We start from the raw sequence: 23,230 nt of genomic DNA, 5'->3' as shown, positions 1-23,230 counted from the left end.
GCACTCGACAGTGCCAAACTCACACGAAACAACATGAACGCACACGGAACTACTGTTGAGCTTTATGACAGTGGTGCATCACAACACATGTCCCCATATCACGACCACTTTGTTAATTTTAAATCAATTCCCCCACACGCAATCGAAGCTGCCAACAAACATACCTTTGATGCCATAGGCAGAGGTGACCTGCCCATCAAGATCCCTAACGGCAAGAACAAGACTCATATCCTGTTAACAAATGTCCTTTATGCCCCATCAATGGGAGCGACTCTCATTTCAATTAGTAGACTCACCCATGCAGGCTATGCAGCCCTATTTCGTGGTGACTCATGCTGAATCCTTGATGCTAAGAACAAGACACTGGGCAAAGTTACCGTCAGCAGAGGTTTATATCGCATTAAAAATGAACCAACTCCACATGCAGCAGCTACCAATGCACTCAAGGTCCAGTCTATGGAGGACCTACACCGGTGAATGGCCCATATCGCCCCATCAGCTATTCGAGAGATGTTAGTGAAGGGAATGATAGAGGGAGTCAAGCTAGACCCTAACCGTGCTACCATGGGTCAATGCAAGTCTTGTGAATATGCAAAGGCCACACACAAACCAATCGGGAAGGAACATAACCTGAAACGATGCGAAAACCTCGGTGACGAAGTCCACACTGATCTGTGGGGACCCTCTCAAGTCCAAACACCAAGTGGAAAGACATATTATGTGTCATTCACGGACGACCACACTCGCTATATGTGCCTATACCTTCTCGGGTCAAAGTCTGAAACATTCGAAACACACAAGACTTACGAGGCTTGGTTGCAGACTCAGCACAATATCCAAGTCAAACGTTTGCGGTCGGACTGTGGTGGAGAGTATCTAAGCAATGAATTCACTCAACACCTTCAATCACATGGAACAGTGTGCAAACTCACCACTCACAACACCCCACAGCACAATGGAGTTGCTGAAAGGTTGAATCGGACACTAGCCAAACATGTCCGTGCAGTGCTACACTCGAGCGGCCTGCAAAAGAACCTGTGGGGAGAAGGTGTCAAGCATGCCATCTACGTGAAGAACCGAACTGTCATGTGCTCACTAGAGGGGAAAACACCATTTGAGATGTTAAATGGCAGGAAACCAAACTTAGCAGACTTACCTGTCTGGGGCATCAAAGTGTGGGTGCATGACCCAACCAGTTCGAAGCTTGACATGCACACATGTGTGGGTTGATGGATAGGATTTGACGCTGAAAGTGGAGCACACTGGATCTATTTCAAGGACCACTGAAATATCGCCATGGAATGTAATGTCTCATTTGAGAGACAAACAGAGGAAGGCCCAGCATTAATGCCAAACTCACTGATTGAGAGGGAGAGTGAAACTACAAAGACCAATCAGCAAATGACCAATCATCAAGCTCCAATGAATACACACCACAATCCAAATCCCCTACTAAACCCAGAGCCTCAGAATAACCCACTAGGACCAAACTTCGAACAGCCACCAACCGGCCTAAGGCGATATAATCACCAGCAGACAGAATCTCCCTACCTGCGCATGTTGCGAAGTGGTGAGGGTACCCACAATGGCAGAGGAGGTGACCCAGTTATTCCAAGAGGGATGCAGGAAGTAGAGAAAGCGGGAGAGCAAGGTGAGGAGAGCATGGGAGCATATGGAGAAGGGTTAGGAAGTGAGCTGGAATTTGATGAAGAACTTACTGCTTATGCGATGCTCATGGGAATGAGCGAGGCTGAAGGCCTGGAACCCAGAACCATTGAAGATGTGAAGACACGATCTGATTGGTCGAGCTGGAAAAAAGCCATCAATGCGGAACTAAAGAGTCTCAACAAAGCATGCACCTGGGATATCGTTCAGCGGCCAAAGAACAAGAAAATTGTTAGTTCCAAATGGGTCTTCAAGATAAAATGGAATGCTACAGGTGAAATTGATAAGTACAAAGCCCGGCTTGTAGCGCACGGCTTCACTCAAGTGCATGGTGTTAATTATTATGAGACTTATGCACCTGTAGCTCAGCTTGCATCGCTGAGACTGATCCTCGCTATTGCTGCACAGCAGGACTGGGATATTGATGTATTCAATTTCCACAGCATGTTCTTGAATGGCAAATTGGATGCCAACTGAAGAGATCTACATGGAGTTGCCACCAGGAGTGGACTTAGGAGGAAAGGACAAGGTCACAAAGCTTCGAGTTGCATTATACAGATCTAAGCAAGGCGCAATGAAATGGTACCAACATTTATGCAGAGAACTCACCAAGCTAGGGTACAAACGGATGGAAAGTGACTGGGGAGTATTCACTGGCTCACGTCGGGGAGGACCTACTCATCCTAGCATCACACATTGACGACTGCATGGTAACCGGCAGCTCGAAAGAGCTAATCAAGGCATTCAAGGCCAAAATCGCATCACAATTCAAAATAACGGACCTAGGACCTATGTCATGAATTCCAAACACAAATCATTTTTCATTCCTCGGCTTTCCACCAGCTACTTCTAGTTACCAAACCAATCATGTGACTTCACTTCCTGTCACATCATCACCTCTTCACATATCACCAGTTGTTTCTCCAATTGGTTCCCCAATTCCACGGGCTAGAACAATCTCGCTTCCGAAAGAAGTACCGGTCAGATCTTGAGCTTCTATTTAGTCACTGTCTGACTCATTGCTTATATATCATGATGTCATGCTCAGTCATCCGCAGTATCGTATGACTCTTTTCTCATGGGCTGATTTCTTTCATACTCAGATATCTCCTATTCAATGTTATGTATATAAGTAGGTTAGTTAGTGTAAGTACTCCTTAGACTTAACCTCTTCATTTCTACACTTGTAGTAGACTTAGACGTTCACGCTCAATCTATCTTGTTATCATCATCCCTCTTGACCGAGTCCTAGTGTTTGTGTGTTAGTCTTTGCCATTCGGTGAATGCTAGTCATAACAACATATTAGCTGGTTACTCAGAATGAAAGTAACTCGAAACTGTGATGCACGTACCATTTCACTGTCCCAAGAGTCCTTTGTAGACACTATTGTCATGAAGTATAACTTTGCAGATGCTAAACCTGCCACAGTACCTATGGATCCAAGTATTCAGTATACAGGTGATCAATCACCTACCTCGACAGCTCAAAGCGCCGAAATGAAATGAGTACCGTTTCACTCCGCACTTGGATCATTGATGTATCTCGCCATAGGAACACGCCCAGACATAGTGTTTGCCATATTGACCCTCATGCAGTTTGCAGACAGACCAGGGTGGGCACACTGGGAGGGAGTCAAACAAGTATACCATTATCTGTTGGGAACGAGGAAGTTAGGACTCACCTATGGCACAAGCAGTACCAGATTAGTGGGGTATGCAGACACAGATGGCACTAGCCAGGAGCACAGACACGCTATAACTGGCATCGCATTTCTGGTGGATGGAGGTGCAATACTGTGGGGATCACGGAAACAGGAGCTAGTGACACTGTCAACAGCAGAATCAGAGTTCATAGCGGCCACTCATGCAGCCAAGGAGACTCCATCAGCAAAACCCAAATGGGGTATGTGGCACTGCACATAGCCACACAGTGACACAGGGTTCACAGAGAAGTCCCCCCATGTGCAGCCGAGCCACAGTGTGTGCTTCGAATGTGTCATGCTGTGCAGTTCGGCACAGCTACTGCTGGACCATACAACCCTGCACAACACTGTAGCACTGTGTGATGCTGTAGTGCTGTATGACACTGCGTAGTACAAACCTGCTATGTAGTGTTATACAGCGGCATATGGTGTTTTGTAGCAGTACTTTTAATATAGCAATTATTCATGTGGATTAATACCAGTCAATGATGATTCTATTTAAACGATGCTGCAAAACATAGTAGTAGTAGTAGTGCTAGTAAGTATATAAAACTAATCCAAATCAACGTCCCACTCAGAACAGCCTTTGTCACCTTCGTTAGTACCAAGGCCAGCACCATGTGCATTCCTAACTCGATGGTCAATATACTGCTACTTTTGTCGAAAATCATGCGGAAAGACTTACATGCCTTCCAATGCCCAAGCTTTGAGCATTTGACGTAGTTTCAGTCCATGATACTCATGTCTGTTCGTGCGGTTGAACAATGTCGAAATGCGGTCATAGGTAGTCTCTGAATCCTTGATGGGTGTCTGCTTGGTGCCATTTACCTGGCCATATTTGCTGTAGATATAAATCACGTTATGAATCTTAGTAGGAATCAGTAAACGCGCTGTGAGTGAGCATGCTACAGGAAGACTCACGATAGTCCCAACGAGGAAGAGCGCTGGGGGCGGAATAGTCTTCTGAAATTTGGTGAAATGTTTGAGTGATTTGGAACCGTTGTCATAAAATGACCTATGGCAAACAATGTGGACTGCAACATTCGCAAAGTTAGATGCACAACCCTACTAAATATTTAGAATTGATTATCAAACATGACTATGAACATACCTCAGCATCAGGATGGCCGCGCAAATACATTGCTTTCTTTAGCAAAGCGGTTGCCTTGAGTTTGACACTGTCAATTGTGTTCCTGCCGATGCCAAGTGCTAGATCATATGTCATCGGAACGACGGTAAGCACGATCTGCTTGATCTTGCTGCGGAATGTCGCGGCGTCATTGAAAACCTGGATCCGCACAACTTAGTGACATATGTGAGAACAACTCAGAGTACCCACCATGGTAGCCATCCCCATTTTGAACTCAGGGTAGAAATCTTTGTAGGCGTGTCAGTGGGTAGTAAGATTGTAGTTAGAGAAGGGGAAATACCTTTCTCAAGCTTGCGTTTCTGCTCTTTCCATTGTACAATTGCTTCTGCAATCATTTCACTGCAGACTCCGGTATGACCAATGGACTCCTCTTTGTCAGGAAATGGGATGGAAATAGCGAGATGAAGTCTGAAATTAGCCTTTGCGCGGTCTAGAAGTTTTTGCCAGAGTGGTGGGTAGAACCTGACATTAGTTGCATCACGATTAGTAGCAGTACCCTTTGTTTTCTTGGTGTGGCGGCACTTCCCAGTATTCTCGACCTCATCAAGATCTTCCAAGTCGTCCTGCTGGTCATCGGGGTCATCACTTGACAGGGAGTTGCTCGTGCAAGCACACTTAGTCTTTGGGCAGCGACTTTGTACACTGTTCAAATATGATGGGGATGGAGAATGTGGCCGCCGGTTTGTCGTGTGGTGAGCCTGGAGGACATCATAATCGATATTAGGCTGAAAAAGGTGTCAATACACATTGACAAAATGGGTGAGTGCTTACAACTACTGCTGGAGCGCCCAAATGACCTGGAGCTCGTTGGTTAGTGCTCTGCAGGATCGCTTGCATTGGCGCCTGGGCTACGTTGATGTTCTGGTCTCTACCCTTCCTGCTAGTGGTGCGATTGTTCCGATGATCACGGTCCATGTCGGACACTCCCGTGTCATCATAATCCTCATCCTGCGAATGTGCACATCGATCAGGTACTTGCGCAGGGTGTCTGACTTGGTTGTTGCTAGGGTAGGTTTGATTATCATGGTCTGAGGGGTCTGGCATGATGTCATCACTCCCGTGAACATCCTGCTCCGAGTTGTAGTCCATAATGTCATTATCGATGTCATCTCCTGCAAAATCTCCATCCTCGTTAGACACGTCATCCTCTTCAACGTCCACTTCTTCATCATGATCCGCCTCTTCGTTACCTTCTTCAGTTCCATCAACAAACATGTTCTGGCTAGTGGAACCAAAAGCGGGAGGAGTATGAGAAACGGTGCGATGGGGTGTTATGGTGGTCAATGGCTCACGCTGAACGGCGGAGTTGATGGGAATAGATGAGCGTGAGCGTTGGTCGCTGACAGACCGAGGAACTTTGTGAGAAACAGTACGAGTGTTGACAGACTGAGGGGCGTCACAAGAAACAACGGGGTGCTGGATGGCTGGAATTCTGATTCCATCAGCCTGAGTGTCATGAAGAGAGGTGCCATGAGAGACACTGCGAGAAGCACCACAAGAGGTGCCACGAGAAGCACCGCAAGAAGCACCGCAAGAAGCACCGCGAGAAGCACCACAAGAAGCACCACAAGAAGCACCCTGAGAGGTACTGCGATCATGGACATAGGGCTGGGCAGGGGGTGTCATTGAGTCAGGATGAAGTTCTGTTTGATGGGGCTGGAGTGGTTTGGAACTGACATATGCTGAGGGAATTGGACGATCCTGAAATCCAAACCTTCCTTGGTCCGTGACGTGTAGAGCAGGTGTGGGACCTGTGGCAGTGGGGCCTGACTTGGATGCCTCCTGCTGAATACTAGATATTAGTGCTGAGAAATGAACCAGACCAGGAAGGTACTTACTATCGCACTCAAGTTCCTCTCAAGCTGGCGAGGTGCCGCTTTTCCTCTCCCCTTCTTCTTTGTCACTAGTGGAGCCATCACATTTTCGGGCTCATCAACGGGAACAATGACACTCCGAACCTTCGATTTGCTACTGGGTGCTCTGGCTGGAGTTTGGATGGCATTCCCGATCTTCTCTAGCTGGGAATTTCTTCCTCCAGTGCCAGCGCCAGGTCGGTTTGTACGGTGACAGGGAGCCTGAGGTTGGACTGATGTCGCTGGTTCATCGTCGTCGATGCCATCTGATTCGACAACTCGTTGCTTTTTCCGTCGACCCACTGGCATGGTAGCACACAACTAGACAAATGACAGAGAAATCGAACCTGCAAATCGAAGTTAAACGTGGCTGTACGATGGTTAATTACTAAGTAGTACATAGTGGTATCCGAGTCCGAGTCGTACCAGCATGTTAACATTACGTACCAAATTGCCAATCTAGTAGTACACTTCAGCGGCTGACTCGGATGTAGTACTAGTAGTTACCTCCATCCCTAGTACTCCCTACTCAATGACAGCCCACTGCCCTAACTGTTTAAAACAATTTAAGAGTGCTCAGGTGGTTTCACGACACCTGAGCCAGCCCCTTACATCCTGCCTACGATGGATCGATCAGCTTGAGAGTGCAGCGCAAATTCTGCAAAACTCACAGTTGATGGACCCTCGTCATTCTAGAACACCAAGTCCTTTTCAAGATTCCCTAACGGATTTTCAAGTTCAAGTTGACAGTGGGGAAAAGGTGGATGCTCACTGCAGCATGAGTGACTCAGGCTATTCCTATGGCGATGACGGAGGCACGGTGGGCTTGGAGAACGACCTGCCAGGGTCCATTGAAGAGCCTTTGGGCAGCCAAGCTTCGGAGAAGCCTTACATCGAGCACTTCAGGGATGCCGCGAAGGTATATCGGTGCGGCCAGACCTTTCTAGATAGGTTTAACATGGATCCCTATGCAGTACATCGCAAAGACAATTTGTACTATCCATTCATGTCCCGTCAGGATTGGGAGCTCGGCAGTGTTCTCCTGTGCTCGTCATTAAGTATGGCAGCCATGGACGAGTTCCTGGGGCTGAAACTAGTATGTCTTGAGTTAGCGCTCGTGTTGCTGTCACAAGTGCTGATTTCTTCTAAGGTTAAAGCATTGCCCCTCTCCTTTCGTACCACCAAGGAGTTACATGGGCGTTCTGAGCTGCTGCCTTCTGTTCCGAAGTGGCAGTACCACATCATCTCGACGACTCACCCAACAAAGAAACCTCTACATCTTTACTGGCGCGATCCATTAGATTGCATCGAATCGCTTTTTAGCCACCCGCTCTTTGCAAACAAAATAGATCTCACACCTCAACGTGTTTATGATACAGTGGAATGTACAGCACGAATTTACAGCAAATGGGTAACGGGGGACACAGCATGGTCAATGCAGGTATGTACTCTACAGTATCAACGATCTCCAAGCTCGTCTTGCTAACTCTCACACCCTGTCATAGTCACAACTTCCGGATGGTGCAACATTGTTAGGCATCATCCTTTCCTCCGATAAAACCAACATTACCAACATGACTGGTGGACGTGTTGCTCACCCGCTCCTGATCAGCCTTGCCAATATCAAGATGGCGACTCGAAATAAGGCATCCTCACATGCTTTCCTCCTGACAGCACTGCTTCCAATTGCTGAATTTTTGCATCCGGTGAAGCGGATGCAGAGTGTTCTTGAAGCCCGCTTGGTCCACCAATGTCTAGATATTGTGCTGGAGCCACTCAAGCAAGCTACACGCATCGGGCAGATGATGTCAGACCCGCTTGGGAACCTCAGATATTGTTTTACCCCCTTAGCCTCGTACATTGTTGATACACCCAAGGCATGCATGCTCACATGTGTTCGAGGAAAGACCTAGCTGGTAACTATGGCTATGTACGAAAATTTCAGAGACGCCTTCCAACACCCCCCTCAAACAGCTAAAACGACTCTCAGCCAGCTTTCAAGCATCAATTGTGATCCTCTTGACGTTGAAGGCTACTTCAATGCATGTGCCGCCTTCCGCCTGAGTGGTGTGGCCCAGCCATTCTGGCGCAATCGGCCACTTGCAGATCCATATCTGTTTTTGACTCCAGAATCCCTGCATCACTGGCACCGTGAGTGCTATGATCACAATGTTAAGTGGTGTCTTGCAGCTGTTGGTGAGCAGGAACTAGACTTTCGCTTCTCCATTTTACAACCACTCATGACGTTCCGACGCTTCAATGGCGGTATTTCAAATCTTAAACAAGTCACTGGAAGAGCCCAGTGCGACATGCAACGTTATATTGTTGCTCTCATTGCAGATGCAGCCCCCCATGGCGTTGTCATAGCTATTTGTGCGCTGATGGATTTTCGCTACTTATCACAGGCGACAACGATCAATCAAGAACATTGTCAAAAGATTCTTGGCGCCCTCACGGAATTCCATGAGATATAATCGCTTGCAGTGCACATCGAGGTTCCAAGAGCAAATAGGTCCTCGACAACTGGCATATACCTAAACTGGAGTTGATGCAGAGTGTCATGCCCAGTATACGTCAAGTCGGTTCTCTCTTGCAGTGGTCTGCCGACACCACCGAGCATGCTCACATCACCCTTATCAAGGATCCTGCAGATTCCACCAACAACATCAATTATGATGCTCAAATATGCCGGTTTCTTGATCGCCAAGAAAAGTGTCGAAACTTTCAGATCACAACATCGATAATCGCTCAGTCAGAGTCAGAGTCACAACTTGAAGCCTCTGCTTCTTCATCTCGAATGATGGATGATGATTCTGAACATCATGACTCAGATGAAGGTCCACTGGCATATATTGATGAAGCTCATTTGCAGACAGTTTCAGATGATCTCTGGGGGCCGAAGCGTGTTGTGACCAATTTTTTCAGAAAGGCAGAGCAAGTCTCTTTGGACATCCAAGGAGCCAGACCTCTCCGCACATTTGTGGTCGGTGCAACAGCAATTCACCTCAATTTTGATCCTTCCATACGACACATACCAGTCGATGTCATTGCTGAAAAACTATCTCTACCCGACTTGCAGGGAGCACTCGCTGACTATATTCAACGAGAGGGTACTACGGCTCAGAAATTCCACTTGCTGGGGGGACAACGCCGAGCACCGTCCGATGCACCTCTTCCATTTGACGACCTTATGGTCTGGTTCAAAGTGCATGTGCAGCAGGCATCATACCATACCCCGTCGATCATTCCTCCTGCTCTCACGGTCAATGCATCTCCCCTGAGTGCAACTTGGAAGCATGGCCACTACGATGCTGCTATTTTCGTCGTTGATGACACCAGACATGAACAATGGCCCACTAGTGGGCTTAAAGGTACATTTTTCAAATGTTCATTTGTATATTATGTCCGAATTGACGTCTGAGCAACTTGCAGGCCATGCTGTTGTTGAGGTGCACCTTATCATGCAACCACTTCCTCCACGGGGAACTAGTAGTAGTGCCTCTTGGGCTGCGCATTTCCTTATGTATGTTCAACGGTTGGATGTCATGCCTCAGCAACATGGCAAATTACTAGAACACACAATGCAAATGCATGTTTTAAAGTGTGCAATGCGATCAGCAGGGACTCCTTTTGGTGACATCCTCCCACTAGATCAACTTCGTTCTCTGGCTCACATTATCCCCCACTTTGGCCATGTTGCCGATTCATGTCTAACAGCGGAAAATAGTGCTCATTTTGCTCAGACGTTCTTCTTGAACAAATACATTGACAAGGACTTCTACTATGCTATCTCAAACTCCGAGCCGTAGTAGTACTAGTACTAGTTTTTTCAATCATGTTAAAGTAATATATTGATGGTTCAAGAGCTCTATTTACTTGGTGTATGGCACTATATATCACTATATGTTACTGTAGCATCATGAAATGTACGCTATCCTGCAAGGATCCACTGTGTAGCGATGTACAGCACTACCTCAGCACGTGGCTTTCAGCTGACTAAATCCGAATGTCAGTGGGGCAGGCCCTGATTGGCAGGCCACTGGTTGTTGTCATCATACCTCTCTCTCAATGCCTGTCACCAGCACAATCATGGCTCTTCCAGTTATGTATTCTAAGTTCTCACAGAGTTCCAAGTCTTGGCTCCCAAAATCACCATCACACAACTTGATCCCTTCTCCTCCATGTGTAGTACAACAAGAACAAGTCGAAAAACCCCCATCTTCCTTGCACCATCATGTTCCAACAGACACAGAACTTTATGACAAGCAAGTTCTTGAAGACCTCAAGACAGCAATAAAGACAAGACTCCACATTCAATTTACAGACTCGGATAATCAAGATTCTTTAAGCTTAGGTTAGTATTTCTCAGATCGCTTATCACCTACCAATCTTCTTCCTAACCATTCATCATCACAAAGACCACTGTGCAGTCGTCCTTGAAGCCCTTCAACATCCTCAAGCCAATACAATTGTAGGCTGATTATTACTTGTCATAGATTAATCTTTACCATGATCTGAGGTCATCGCCGATATTATGCCTGCAGAATATGCAGCAGTGGTAGCATTTATGTCGGAAGAGCGAGATTTCGAAGTCAGAGCAAAGTGAACCTCAGAGTAGTAATTGAGTCGTAATAATACACTGACCACATCCCATCTCTTACTACAGATTTGTCTACTTTGCGGATACTCAAGATCTACATATCATGCCCCCACTTCCCATCCACGAACAACCAGCTGCACACCTTGCAAAGGCCATCAACAAGTTCACGGAAGCCATCCCTTACGACAAACTCCTGATCGACATCACTATGCACCTCAATCACCGTATCCAAAACAAGGACTCCACGAACATTCCAGACCTACACCTTACCATCACAGCACAACCACCGGAGGATATGGAGTCAGATGAGATGGCGGTAGCAAAGCTGGTTTCCAAATGGGTTGGAGAATGTGGGCTTTCCTTGGATATGAACTGCATGGTGCGCAAGCTCAGCATCACATGTGAAGGTCATCGAGACATCGATTACACTCTCGTCATATCCTTCAAAGAGTGAGCCAAATGGCAACAGCCTAAAGAAGACAACATCACTGCCCAACAACTTCGCTCGGCTCCTGCATTGAATTATGAGGAGTTCATCCCTCCCCGCATCAAGAAGAGCTTGAGGTTTGGACCAGTGGAGCTCAAGTCTCATATCTGGATCAATATCTCCGAGGTCCGGTACACCGTGTATAAGCGTGGCACAGACGGTCACTTTGATTTTAACAACAAGAACGCTGCTACATTCGCAGAGGGGGTGCGTGTATATTCATCTTATTAGTAGTACTACTTTCTGATCTCAACTCGCCCCCTGCAGACCCTTTACCCTACGTTGCAGATGGATGACATTGAACAGATGTTGAGTGACGCTGCTGAGAATTTGAAGAGGTATATCATATCGTTGATGGAGGGTATGGCGCTTGAGGAGGCTGCAATTCAGAGCGCGCGTGATTCCCATCCCCTTTTCAAGCCTGTTTGGATGGCAGCTCTCAACTCTATCTCTTCCATGATATACCTCACAGCTTACTGCCACTACTTGGATTGGCGCAACCACAAATACGACAAGCAAAAGACAACGCATGTTGAGGTTCAATCCTCAGACTCCAGCACCCAACCGACAAGTACTTCATTCTCGTTGATTCCGACGACTTCCTCATCTGGTGCAATGACTTCCTCATCCGATGCGACGGTCTCATCCTCTGCTGGGTTATTGCTTGATGTGCAGCCGGAGCGCTCAGCAAAGAAGTCGAAGATCCAGCCTGAGGGGGGCTGTGGGGAGTCTAAGGCGAAACCAAAGAAGACTCCGAGTCGGAGGGCGAATGGGAAGGGGAAGGGGAAGGGTCGTCAGTAGGCTCTTGCCGTGTCGATTTTTGAGGTGAGTGTCTGTTGTTAGACTTGGTTTCCTCCAACACTGACAATTTACATGATCGGTACAAGTACTTAGTTCCATCTTCGCTTGTTCTGTTGCGCTGCTCTTCAAGTTTGAATTCGCAATCTTGTTTATCTCAGGCTCCTCGTTGTTGTCATCCATGTTGCATTTGTTCTTGTACTTCTAGGACTGCACGAAACATACTACTACTCATCTAGATACCACACGCGTAGTACTATGATTGTTTCTCGCTGAATGTACCATGATATTCGTGTACTATCACGTATGCCTAATTTGTCACATCACGTTTAACCACTGAGTCAGCGTGACTCATGAAAATTTGTTAACAACACAACTTGAAAGAGTCTTGAATGTCCTCCAGTGCCCAACTTGTGACAGCCTTGTCTCTTAGAGGGATTTCACTCGATCGAAGACACTCGCATCATGATGAATCCCAGACCCATCCAGCACAACTTGAAGCAATTCACGGAACGCTTGCGCTGGTACCAGGACCTCCCCCTAAGGTCTCCAACATGAACACAGATGGACAAGTCGTGAACAGCACGTCATCCATTCAATCGCACCCATCGACCATTCACCACACCCCGTCCTTGTCCATCTATCAGGCTCAGGCTCAACATACATCTACTACTACTATGCAAAGCATCTCGCACCCTACTAGTAACTGGAAGCGTGTTGGAACTCCCAGGGCTATTGGTGCTCTGTGCAACCGATCCCCTGCATTATTGCATCACTTGACCACGCCAATTGTTGCACGTTCTGCTACTAGTAGGTTGAACATGGACAAAAAACTCCCATCACCTATATTCCCGATAACAACGGAGCCAGGCTCCGACTGCGAAGACAGCGATAATGTAAGTTCAACGGTACCCATACATGCTCAGGATCGAAATGATAATGTTGCCCAGGAATCTACTAACTCCAATGACACCCAGGCTAGCGAGGAATTCAAGGCCCAGCTTGTTTTGAATGTGACCCGAGCACAGTGAGATGTTCGCCTGGTGGAGAAGACGCTCGCAGACTCTGTTCTCAAGCAGAATGTCGCACTTGGGAAACTCTACGAGTTCGAGGCCACAGAAGCTGAGAGGAAATTGGAGGATGCTGATATCGACATTGGTTATGTACGCCATTTGGTCTGCAAAGTGGGATCACATTGTTGGAGGACTTTGCTACTAGTAAACCTCGAAAACGCCGTCACAGATCTACTAGTCACGTTGATAGTGATACGCTCAGCCCGGAAGTAGATTTAGCTCACTCACCACCACTGGCAGGTAATTGTACTCTGTTCAACTCGTTCGACCACTTCTACTACTGACACTTTTATCCACAGGATCTCCGAGCGCAACTCCGAGTCAAACACTCGATTATGATGTGGCATCCGATTCTTTGGGCTTCAAGTTGTGAAGCCTGCTTAATACTAGTACTAGTAGCCAGATCTATACTGTTCCTATTCCATGTCCCATCTACTACTAGTATTGTACATACTTTGAATCAATGTTTGTAAATGCCGGCTTTAAAAGTTGCTCTTCCTTCAAGTTTAAACTTAGACTCAGAGGTCACGTGTCACAACCAAGAGCTGGTACCAACTTCTCGAGTCGCTCGCTGTAGCGCGATGTGTGGTGCTATGTCGCGCTGTAGAAAATTTATATATACCGTCGTCAATCGCTACACATTGCTACAGAAGTCTGCACCTGCTGTAATATGCTGTAAGCCGCCACGGTAACTGTGCTAAATTTAGTGTTTTGCTGATGTCAATGGCTCCGCCGTTTCATCAGAGAAGTTTTTCAACCGTTGCAGCACCCCACGACGCTATACAGTGATAATCAATCAGCAATTGCGCTTATGAAAGACGGAAGCTATCACGCATGCACCAAACACATCGACATCCGCTACCATTACATCTGCTTCTGCGTCAAGGATGGTTCAATCCAACTGCTGTACTGCCCTACGGAGAATATGGCCGCTGACACGCTAACGAAGGCCCTTCCGAGTGTCAAGGCAAAGCATTTTGCAAACGAGCTTGGTCTTCGAGTCGTCGTTTGAGAGGGAGTGTTGGAAGTTACAAACGACGATAACGATTATCGTCACATGTGACTTACCTACTTACATAATCATGCTCGTTTTATTCTCGGTCTTCGTACTCAACGCACCTCAGTTGCTCGTATAGTCAACTGAGGTGAGACACTTTCATTAATGGACTATCTACCTAACTAATACTCTCATTCAGTCTATATCTTCAATAATCCTCCCCCCAGGCGTAGGCATTACCGATATTGTAGATGCAGCCAAGGCCCAAGCGTGCACCGCCTGGCATGCTATACCATTCCAGTGGTCCCATCTGTACGAGTCCTCCCAATTTTAAAACTTCCTGTTCGCTAACCAGTTCTGGACCGCTTCCCAGTTATCGACCCATATGGTTCTCCTCAAAGGGTACTCACGCAGGCGATGTTAGATCATCACGCTGCACCGTCACTTCCAAGCTCTGCTGAAATCGAGATGGAGAAGTACTATGAGGAGGAGTGCAAGAAAGGCGGTCATTCCGAGGTGTGTGGGTGGATCTGATGAGGTTGATTCATAAACTGATCGGGTATTTGAGTAAGGTTCTTCACTGTACATAAGTATGTACACACACGCATACATCACATTCCTGTCGTTCGCAGCACCAGCAAGCTACTTAGCACATGAAGTTCACGTCATTATCACGTGATTTCTTCATTTCTCCAGGGTATGCTTGTAAACACTACGCAAAAACGATACTGAGCTGTCACAGAACATATTTGGTCAGATTCACCGCGGCCAGAGGTGATGATTGTACATCATAGCATCATTATGAACGGACGCAACTCTTTTGCGTCACCACAACGTTGCATCACGACTGTCAGGTCTTTTCCTGGAATACCCAAGCAAGTGTACTTAATATGTACTACACCGCAGGGGAGGAAGCAAAAGGAAAAGGTTGTCTGACTATCAGAAGGTTTGTGCCAATTTCTTCACTTCCATGAACCGCCAGACGACGCTTTGTCTTGCCGTTTGTATTTGTTTTCTTCAAGTACACAGTTGCGCATGCTGATCACTCCATCGTGCGCAACACGCCAATTCATTTTGAACACGAGGTTTCAATACCAAGTTTGATGTTTTCCTCTAGGAATTCGCCGAATGATATTAACGCCCTCGAGGAGTCAATGTGTTGGCCATGCCTCCAAGGTCAAGGGTATTTAATTTTGATAGGTCCAATCCCTTTCGCACAACCTCAAGTCTTGCACCCCACTTCGCTCACAGCGATACAAATCTTCGACGACAAGTGATGCGCGAAGACCATAGGCCAGATCCTCCCCCAGAAGCCTGCAGATCCGGCGGAGCGATCGCTCGTCAGAGCTCTGTACGTGGCCGTCACTCATGGCATCACTTTCGCTGAAACGCTCATAGAATTTATTGCTGCTTCTCACGTGTTATGCTTCATCCCTGTAGCGAATTCTGGCAGTCCCTGCGGAAAGTTACTTACGTGATTGCGATTTTTCCAACATCAGAACAAATAGATATCGAATAAATATACCCTAGCACTAACACGAGAATGCTATTGCCTAAAGGTGGCCTATTACACAAACACAAATGTATAAAGTGCATGACAAGTACCACGAGCAAGAACTACAGGTGTGGTACAAAACTAGTCCACGACACCGTCTTGTATGCGTCAGGAGGAAGATTGCGTAAAGTGGTGAACATGAGTACGAAGAGGATAGAACGCGATGTGATGTACAATGTGGGACACGCCATGGTAAACATAAATCTCGCCACTTTGTCAATTTTGCCAGCTGTCGGTATAAACTTGAAGAGGACGGCCACCACGAAAGCAAGCAAGGGTGCGACAATTATAGTGACAGCACACACGCGCCATATGACCTCCTCCTCGTATGTGGGGAAGACATAGAACCAAGCAGTACAATGGATGCCGCCAAAGAGGGTTGACACGGTAATTCCAGTGAACGTAAGAAGATTACCTTCCCAACGTTTTAGGTTGATGTTGTGCATATTATCATATGTTGGAACTCGTAACTTTCGAGGGGACATGGCATCAACGCCAAAGACGAGCAGGATTGAGTTGATGAGTGAAGCAACTACCCTCTCAGAATGCACCGCCCCAAGGTCATCATTTTCAGAGACACTAAGGGGAACACAATCAGCAGTGGTAGAATTGATTGAGGCACAGACGTACTCATCAAAATAGTCATCTGCCGGTTTGGGCTCGGACGACTTCCAGTAGACTGGATGAGAACATTGTATGTCGAGAGGCTTATTCCACCATACAGCATAGGTAATGAAATTGAGAACCGCAAAAGCGAGTGTCGCCGCCTCGATCTGTGTAGTCTCGAGGTGATAAATGGCACGAGAAATGAGCTGCATAATAAACCAAGACACCTGAAGGATGACCAATCCTTTCGATATCATATTCCCTTTGCTACGGTCGCGGATCTCCTTTACCGTCAGGGTAGGGAAATCGATAGATCCAGCACGTATCAGTCGGAGAAGTTGGTGGGGCAATAGTATATGGTAGGGCTCCCCGTCCACATAAAGCATGAAACCGCCCATCAGCGCAAAGAAGCTGTGAGTCTCAGTCCATTCGTAATCTAAAGATGTACATGAGCAAGATTTCAGGTATGGTTTGAGAGAGCACAAGTCAATCTTACTTTCGGATTGCTCTGAAACACAGTAGACCTTAAACCACTCCTTGGATGACTCCGCAAGAGTATGGTTTCCCTCACATACTGAATTGGAGTACTATGAACTGCCGAAGAAACACTAGTCCAGATGGTTCACCTTTAGTATGCGCCACGAGAGCCTGAGTCACCGTGCCGGCATGACCTTAAGAAGCAGCAAGCTATAAGAACCATGTTCAGAACAACGTGTTAAAGAGACTCACCTTCAGACCGCTCTTGGGGATGATAGCAAACACTGAGATGTGACTCTTTAACCTGTGCTGTAATTTGACGAGCCCAGAGCCACTGGCGCATAGCCCATCCAACGAGCAGGTCAGGAGCAAGTAGTGCGATTACCATGGTACCAACCCGCCGCAAAAAAATACGAATGGAGCTGTCCTCAGGGCTCGGAATGTTGAGGTGAATGGCACTGTAAATGCATGCGAGCAGAGTCAAAGCACACGTAGAGATGATGCCCCATAGGGTTCGTTGGTTTGCACATGCTGACGATTCAGAGGACCACAGGGACTCAGGACTATCACTGGTATTAGTAGTAGGTGCAGCTTGGATCACTCGAACAAGGCAGAGAATGCAGAGAAGTAAGCGCATTGTTCAATGGCGGTTTTGGGGAGGAGGTTTCAAGATGTTGTATATCAAACATCTTGAACGTTCACTATTAGTACTCCGTACCTCATGGGAGTGCACCTATAAGTACTATCCTAATAAGATACAACTCTCCTTCCTTGTCACAGACTAGTGGATAATTTACCAGACACCTCGATTAATTTGGCATCATTCTACTCATTCTGGGGCTGTCCATGATGGATAATGTTCGGCACCTTCCTACCCTTTCATACCCTCTTCCGCTACACCACACCTCTTGTTTTAGCTTTGAATTCTTCCGCACCTTCCGCTTCTCCACGATCCGGATCTCATCACCCCGTCAAAGAATACCTACACACCGTGTGCCCTGGACCTTCGGGATCCCATCAAGCGCCGCTAGTTTCTGCACCACGTGGTGCCTCTGGTGCCTGCTGCCCTTTGCACTGTCGAGACTAGGAGGAACAACATATTCAAGGCTCTGGCACGTATGTCCGATGGACCTGTATGTGCATTTATACCACGGCACTGAATGCACAAGACCATCATGGAAAGTGCCGTAGCATTCGTGCGAAATACTAGGGCATTGTTGGCTTCCCTGACTCCTCAGCGCTCAGCGCTCTTTTGGGTTCGAACCGTGATTCTGGACCGAACCACGGCAGCACTAGAACTTCACGCATACTGACAAGGACCTCGGAGATTCAGCACTATCACTGGTATTAGTCAGTGCGGCTTGGATTACTCGAACCAGGTAGAGGGAAGTAAGCGCATTGTTGGATGTCTCTTGGACGCGTGCTACACCCGCCTTCGACGGGAGACTGTGCCATTTGGGCAGTAGGTAAACTCTGACATTCACTCATTCTTCCAACTCGCCGTCTTACTACAGTTTTAATGCATCACTACCACATAGGGGCATATAGGGTGCTCACCATTCATAAGTATGGCGAGTCGAGAAGCGCGGGAGAGCTTCCGAAGAGTAAGGCCTGTGAGATGAAAATGAAAATTCAAATGTGGCAGAGCCCGCTACGGGACGATGCATATACCGTCACACCAGCAACGTAGCAGCGCGACGCGGACAAGCCAACATGCTTACAGCAGATGCATCAGAGAACAGTAGGTTAGACACCTCAGTCGGTGCCAATAAGGGGTCTTTCGGACCCGGTTTCTATATTATGGGAAACTGAGTTGAGAGACCCTTCATCCATCAGGCCTCGACTAACAGCATCTTCTGCTTCATTGTCCTCCTCTTGCACACCTCGTTGCCCTCCTTCTATGAGCCTCGTTGTGATCTCTGCATCTTTGAAATGACTCGTCCGCACCTCATTGCCCTGATGGGCTCCAGTGGTTGAATTTGCCTATTTTTGATGGCGTGGCCGCTGGGCTTGTTAGGCTGTGTGTACAGAAGTTCAGTGGTACCACCTCCTATAGTAAGTGGCCCTTCCGCAGAAATTCATTGGTATGAGCATTGAATGCTTTCCTCTGTGTACTTACTCGCACAGCTCACAGTAGGGACTGATTAGCATCACGAAAGAAACTCACCATCGCGACTCGTCTACAAAAAAAATTGTCCAGCTCGAGGTTTCGTGCTACAGTTGTTTTACCGACACCATTGGAACCTGTTATCATGAGGTGCGTGCCTGGCTTGAGGGTTGGGGTGAGTGCGCGGACGAGTATGGTGAGAGGGTGGTTGAGTCCGCATTTGTATCTTTGTTGGGATGGGTATGAGGTCTGAGTCTGGGATGAGCCAGAGGTCTGAATTTGCGACAGGTTTTGTGGTGGTGTTGGTAATGGGATGGGAGGAGGATTTACGTGAGGCAAATCGAGCTGGGGCGGCGTAGACACAGAGATATTCAGGAACGCCTACGTCGATGTCTTTGAGCGAAAAGGTTTGTTATTCTCAGAATGAGATCCGTCGACGCACAATGAATATACACAGGCCACTCACCGGCCAGTCAATCCAGCAACCTCTTGCAAATCTTTATTCCCGCTAACTTAGTTAGTGGGTTTTACAGGGTGAACTGGATTTCCACTAATTTTTCACTTTTATTGAATCGGGGTCGAAAATCTCATTTGCGGTGCTGTGGCGGTGTCCTCGACCTTTCTCAGCTTCCCTAGTAAAGGTGCGATCAATCGATGCACAAATAAAGACCATGTTGGTGTTTCGCCCTCCTTTCATGCTCAACGCTTTATCCTCGCCATGCAATCGTTCATCGGTCGCTTCCCGGTTTCAGTGTCTTTCGATGGCACGCTTTTGAATACCCTAGTGTCAGTGGGCGTTGGTATTTCATTTGGCTGTCCGGCCGTCGGTTCTACGTTCACGGCTGTTCTGACAACAACCTATGAGGGACGGCCCCTAAGCACTGACGTGTTATTCGAGGTGGCCGCGGTGCTGCACGATGATGTGGTCGTCGGTTCAGATTGGTTAGCTGCTTGGAGACAAGCAGGCCGTTTTGATCGTCAAGTGGCACGGCATTCCTCACGGCTCCCGGAAGTCGGTGAGTCTTCAAGATCCAAAAGGATATTCGCATACGCTGACTTCTTTAGAATTCTCGCCTCAGTTAGAGTCCTCTGCAGCCCTTGAAGTTTATCCTCATTCGGGAGGTGTTTTAAACCATTCGTCCCACGACAGGATTGTGCATGAATTTCGTTCTTGTTCTCCATCTTTGCTTTCTGCGAATGCAGGTGCTATTGAAAGTTCTTCAGAGGCGGGCGTGGTTTTGGCTTCGCGTGCTCATTCAGAGTCCATTCTGCGTGATGTTGTTGTTCTGGGCTCCCGTATTTTGGGAGTGCGTGCTTCGATTTTTGCTCCTGATTATTCTTCTTTGCATCATCAATGTAACCTTCATGGTTTGGAATGCGCACTACCTTCTCGTATTTCCACTTTATGGGGCCTGTTAGTCATTCACATTCTCGTGGGTGAGTGTGCGACAGGCGAACATCAACCTGGTCATGTGGACGATATCGCGTGTCAACATATTCGTTCAGGGTTTCTGTTAGCACATGAAATCACTGCCTACGTTATTGTCAAACTGCTAACAGCTCCACCTGATGTTATGACGGTTGATAAGCTGTACGCGGTAACCGATGCTACTGGCCTTGAAGAAGCCCATACTTCCAGTTCGCTGCGTCGGTCTCGACACAAGTCGGTTAGTATCATCGAGACAAAGCACTTCATGCTCGCACTTCGAAAACAATATTGACTCTTTTTACTAGTTCCGAGCGTCTCTCAAGAGGCGCGTTGCAAGCTATTGCTCTGTGCCACTCGTTGTCTTCAGAAGGGAATCACGATGTGTTGTTGGATAGGATTTTGGATCATGTGTCGAAAGGTCTGTGTGTCATGCACACAGAAAATGCCAGAGGTACTTGCAAAGACGTCGTTGCTCAACATTGTGATCCTTCGTTAACTAGCAATCCTTCAAAAGATGGTGACTCCGGCCAAGATGTGATTTACCAGGCGCAGTTGACCTTGTTGGAATTTGCGCAGAAGAACAGTACGCGGAAATCTCTGATTCGCTTGTTACATGTTCATAGCACTGAATTTGATCTGGATGATAGCCTGGGTCAAGGATCACTCCGAGATGCAATCAGAAGACGACCATGGAGGTATTGATCCAGACACTGATGAGGAAAAAGACCTTCATAAGAAGCCTGCAAAAGTCAAGGGTAAGCGAAACATCAGCAAATCCCCGAGTTCCTTCTCGTCCCTTATATTACTTAAGTTATTGATATTGTGGGTCTCGGAGGAGGTATGTCTTACCTTGCCCTACGTGCCGCATTACGTTGCAGCACCTCCTACGAAGGAAAATTGTTTGTACAGAGTCTTCTGCTCACACAGAACACTGACATATGCATTGACAGTGGAGTATGCTGACCTTGCGATCATCGACATTTCGAAAGCCGCCACTGAAGAAAGTCGCGCAGGGCTCGCAATTGAATTAAGGGAGGCCCTCCTCAACAATGGGTTCTTCTATGTCGTTAACCATGGGCATTCGAAAGCCCAAGTGAGCCAATTCTCTCATACCATGCAGATTTTTCAATCATACCTCGACCCAGACAGCTCGCATGTTTGACATTGCAGACGTACCCTTCTCGGCCGTCACTGATGAGGAGAAGTAAACTTATGTTTCAACACGGAGAGAAACTGGGTCAGTCCAAGGATATACATTACTGCAGTACACGGTACGTAGCAGTTGTGCGTTTTATTCACGCAAATCAATTGAATTCAGGATATCGACGGTAGAGTGCGCGACCAGCTTGAACAATACTCCAGTGAGCAGAATGCTTTCATTTTCGTTGACTCGCCCCACACCATTATAGCCAATCGCGATGTGACCGAGCGAAGACACCCAGAGGCCCTCCGTCCTCTTCTCCCAGAGATCCAAGAGTTTAACAAACACAATCACTTCAACGTGTTGCATCCTATCCTGAGGTAAATGCCTATCGGTGTGCTCGGGATGTTTCTCTGATAGCATATTGTTTTCTCAGGCTTATTGCACACAGCCTCGAGCGGCCGGAAGATACGCTAGTGAACAACCATGACTATGACGCCGTCGGCGAGACAGCTGGAACATACGTTTCAAGCAGCTCATGCCGTCGCTGACTTATGGATCAGTCAGGTTCATCAAGTAGTGAGTTCTTCCTTGAATTTCTACTCTTCACAAGTTCATGTAGTTTAGCTACCCACGAACAGAGGAAGAAGAAATCGAAACAAAGAATGTCTGGCTGAGGGGACACACGGGTCAGTGACCTTGATCACGAAGAAAACATGTGCTTACAGAGTCACCAAGACTTGGGGAGCATTACGATTCTGTGGAGTCAGCCTGTCGCTGCACTGCAAATTCAGACCCGCGAAGGCGAATGGCGTTGGATCCGTCATCTGGAAAATGCACTTGTAGGTGGTCCCGTTCTATCTCTCGACTCATGACATAACGAGAGGCGTTACAGGTTGTCAACGCAGGTGATACAATGGAATTCCTTTCCGGCGGGTACTACAAGGGCACGATCCACCGCGTTGTGCAGCCCCCAGTGGACCAACGGAATTATACTCGCCTTGGAGTATTCTACTTTTCCATGCCTAACGACGATGTCAGGTTGGTGCCGATGGTCGAAAGCCCAGTCTTGAAGAGAGTGGGGATTCAGAGACGTTGCGACGACAGCGAGGCACCAACTATGGAACAATGGAGGAAAACGAGGTCGAGGGCTTATGACCATTCAAAATTGAAGGGTGGAAATGAGAAGGGCATAGAAGACGAGATCATCGATGGGGTGGTAGTTAAGCATTACAACTGAAGCCTCGAGTTGTACTTGCAGTCTCACCATCCTTGGGCAACGAACATCTCCTCCGCGAGAATATATAAGGTCCAGTGCGAGAGGGCTAGCGAGTGTTAACACGAGGACGTCATCAAAGCCGCTGCGGAAGCGCGGTTCAATGCCAATAGCATGCGTCTATTTTGAGGTGTAGAAGAATGGGTGCAAGGTGCGAGTCGAGGACTCGGTGATGCTGTAAACATCTCAATTCGAATACAGAGTAGACAACAACACGAGCGAGAATGCGACAAGATAGCACAAGAGTTACATGGTAACCTACAAAACCTGAAGCAGCGAACGGAAGAGAATGGAATATCAACGACTTGGAGAT

The 23,230-nt window shown here is 47.4% G+C and overlaps 6 protein-coding genes across 6 annotated transcripts; 4 read left to right on the top strand and 2 right to left on the bottom strand.

Annotated features, from left to right (window-relative positions):
- Positions 1–87: 87 nt before the first annotated feature.
- Positions 88–339, top strand: EDB91DRAFT_1057120 (uncharacterized protein; the record flags this gene model as incomplete). The annotated part of the gene is made up of 1 exon (XM_041314052.1): positions 88–339. One exon carries the CDS (start codon positions 88–90, stop codon positions 337–339), a length of 252 nt encoding a protein of 83 aa, XP_041174589.1.
- Positions 340–3,920: 3,581 nt separating this feature from the next.
- Positions 3,921–6,680, bottom strand: EDB91DRAFT_1084206 (uncharacterized protein; the record flags this gene model as incomplete). Its single annotated transcript, XM_041315739.1, has 8 exons — positions 3,921–3,996; positions 4,054–4,235; positions 4,290–4,433; positions 4,480–4,656; positions 4,708–4,745; positions 4,799–5,243; positions 5,290–6,303; positions 6,357–6,680. The coding sequence occupies 8 exons, from the start codon at positions 6,678–6,680 to the stop codon at positions 3,921–3,923; spliced, it is 2,400 nt and encodes a 799-aa protein (XP_041174588.1).
- Positions 6,681–7,149: 469 nt separating this feature from the next.
- Positions 7,150–10,180, top strand: EDB91DRAFT_1238466 (uncharacterized protein; the record flags this gene model as incomplete). Its single annotated transcript, XM_041321726.1, has 6 exons — positions 7,150–7,467; positions 7,522–7,812; positions 7,877–8,207; positions 8,346–8,801; positions 8,951–9,742; positions 9,804–10,180. The coding sequence occupies 6 exons, from the start codon at positions 7,150–7,152 to the stop codon at positions 10,178–10,180; spliced, it is 2,565 nt and encodes an 854-aa protein (XP_041174587.1).
- A 5,763-nt stretch (positions 10,181–15,943) lies between these two features.
- EDB91DRAFT_1225778 (uncharacterized protein) lies at positions 15,944–17,692 on the bottom strand (the record flags this gene model as incomplete). Its single annotated transcript, XM_041320977.1, has 5 exons — positions 17,217–17,692; positions 17,114–17,158; positions 16,984–17,061; positions 16,512–16,923; positions 15,944–16,460 (listed from the first exon to the last, which is right to left on the bottom strand). Exons 1-5 carry the CDS (start codon positions 17,599–17,601, stop codon positions 15,944–15,946), a joined length of 1,437 nt encoding a protein of 478 aa, XP_041174586.1. The 5' UTR covers positions 17,602–17,692.
- A 1,956-nt stretch (positions 17,693–19,648) lies between these two features.
- On the top strand, positions 19,649–21,243 carry EDB91DRAFT_620082 (uncharacterized protein). Its single transcript, XM_041327913.1, has 5 exons — positions 19,649–20,087; positions 20,632–20,751; positions 20,806–20,951; positions 21,015–21,083; positions 21,148–21,243. Exons 1-4 carry the CDS (start codon positions 19,790–19,792, stop codon positions 21,036–21,038), a joined length of 588 nt encoding a protein of 195 aa, XP_041174585.1. The 5' UTR covers positions 19,649–19,789; the 3' UTR covers positions 21,039–21,083; positions 21,148–21,243.
- Positions 21,190–22,881, top strand: EDB91DRAFT_1238465 (Clavaminate synthase-like protein; the record flags this gene model as incomplete). Its single annotated transcript, XM_041321725.1, has 12 exons — positions 21,190–21,255; positions 21,339–21,399; positions 21,451–21,593; positions 21,646–21,704; positions 21,729–21,771; positions 21,819–21,861; positions 21,910–22,021; positions 22,078–22,184; positions 22,205–22,220; positions 22,269–22,330; positions 22,380–22,483; positions 22,537–22,881. 12 exons carry the CDS (start codon positions 21,190–21,192, stop codon positions 22,879–22,881), a joined length of 1,161 nt encoding a protein of 386 aa, XP_041174584.1.
- Positions 22,882–23,230: the final 349 nt, after the last annotated feature.

This window comes from Suillus paluster (assembly GCF_016628075.1).
Source record: "Suillus paluster strain FC165 chromosome Unknown EDB91scaffold_50, whole genome shotgun sequence".
In the NCBI taxonomy this organism is placed as follows: domain Eukaryota; kingdom Fungi; phylum Basidiomycota; class Agaricomycetes; order Boletales; family Suillaceae; genus Suillus; species Suillus paluster.
This window is presented reverse-complemented; position numbering and strand designations above follow the sequence as displayed.

What these genes read in the sequence shown, in the direction of transcription:
- EDB91DRAFT_620082 (XM_041327913.1), top strand. Translation starts at nt 19,790, where the DNA reads ATGCAATCGTTCATCGGTCGCTTCCCGGTTTCAGTGTCTTTCGATGGC. An exon ending in CTCACGGCTCCCGGAAGTCG is followed by an intron (nt 20,088 to 20,631) that starts GTGAGTCTTCAA and finishes AACTGCTAACAG; the next exon opens with CTCCACCTGATGTTATGACG. An exon ending in GCACACAGAAAATGCCAGAG is followed by an intron (nt 20,952 to 21,014) that starts GTACTTGCAAAG and finishes ATCCTTCAAAAG; the next exon opens with ATGGTGACTCCGGCCAAGAT.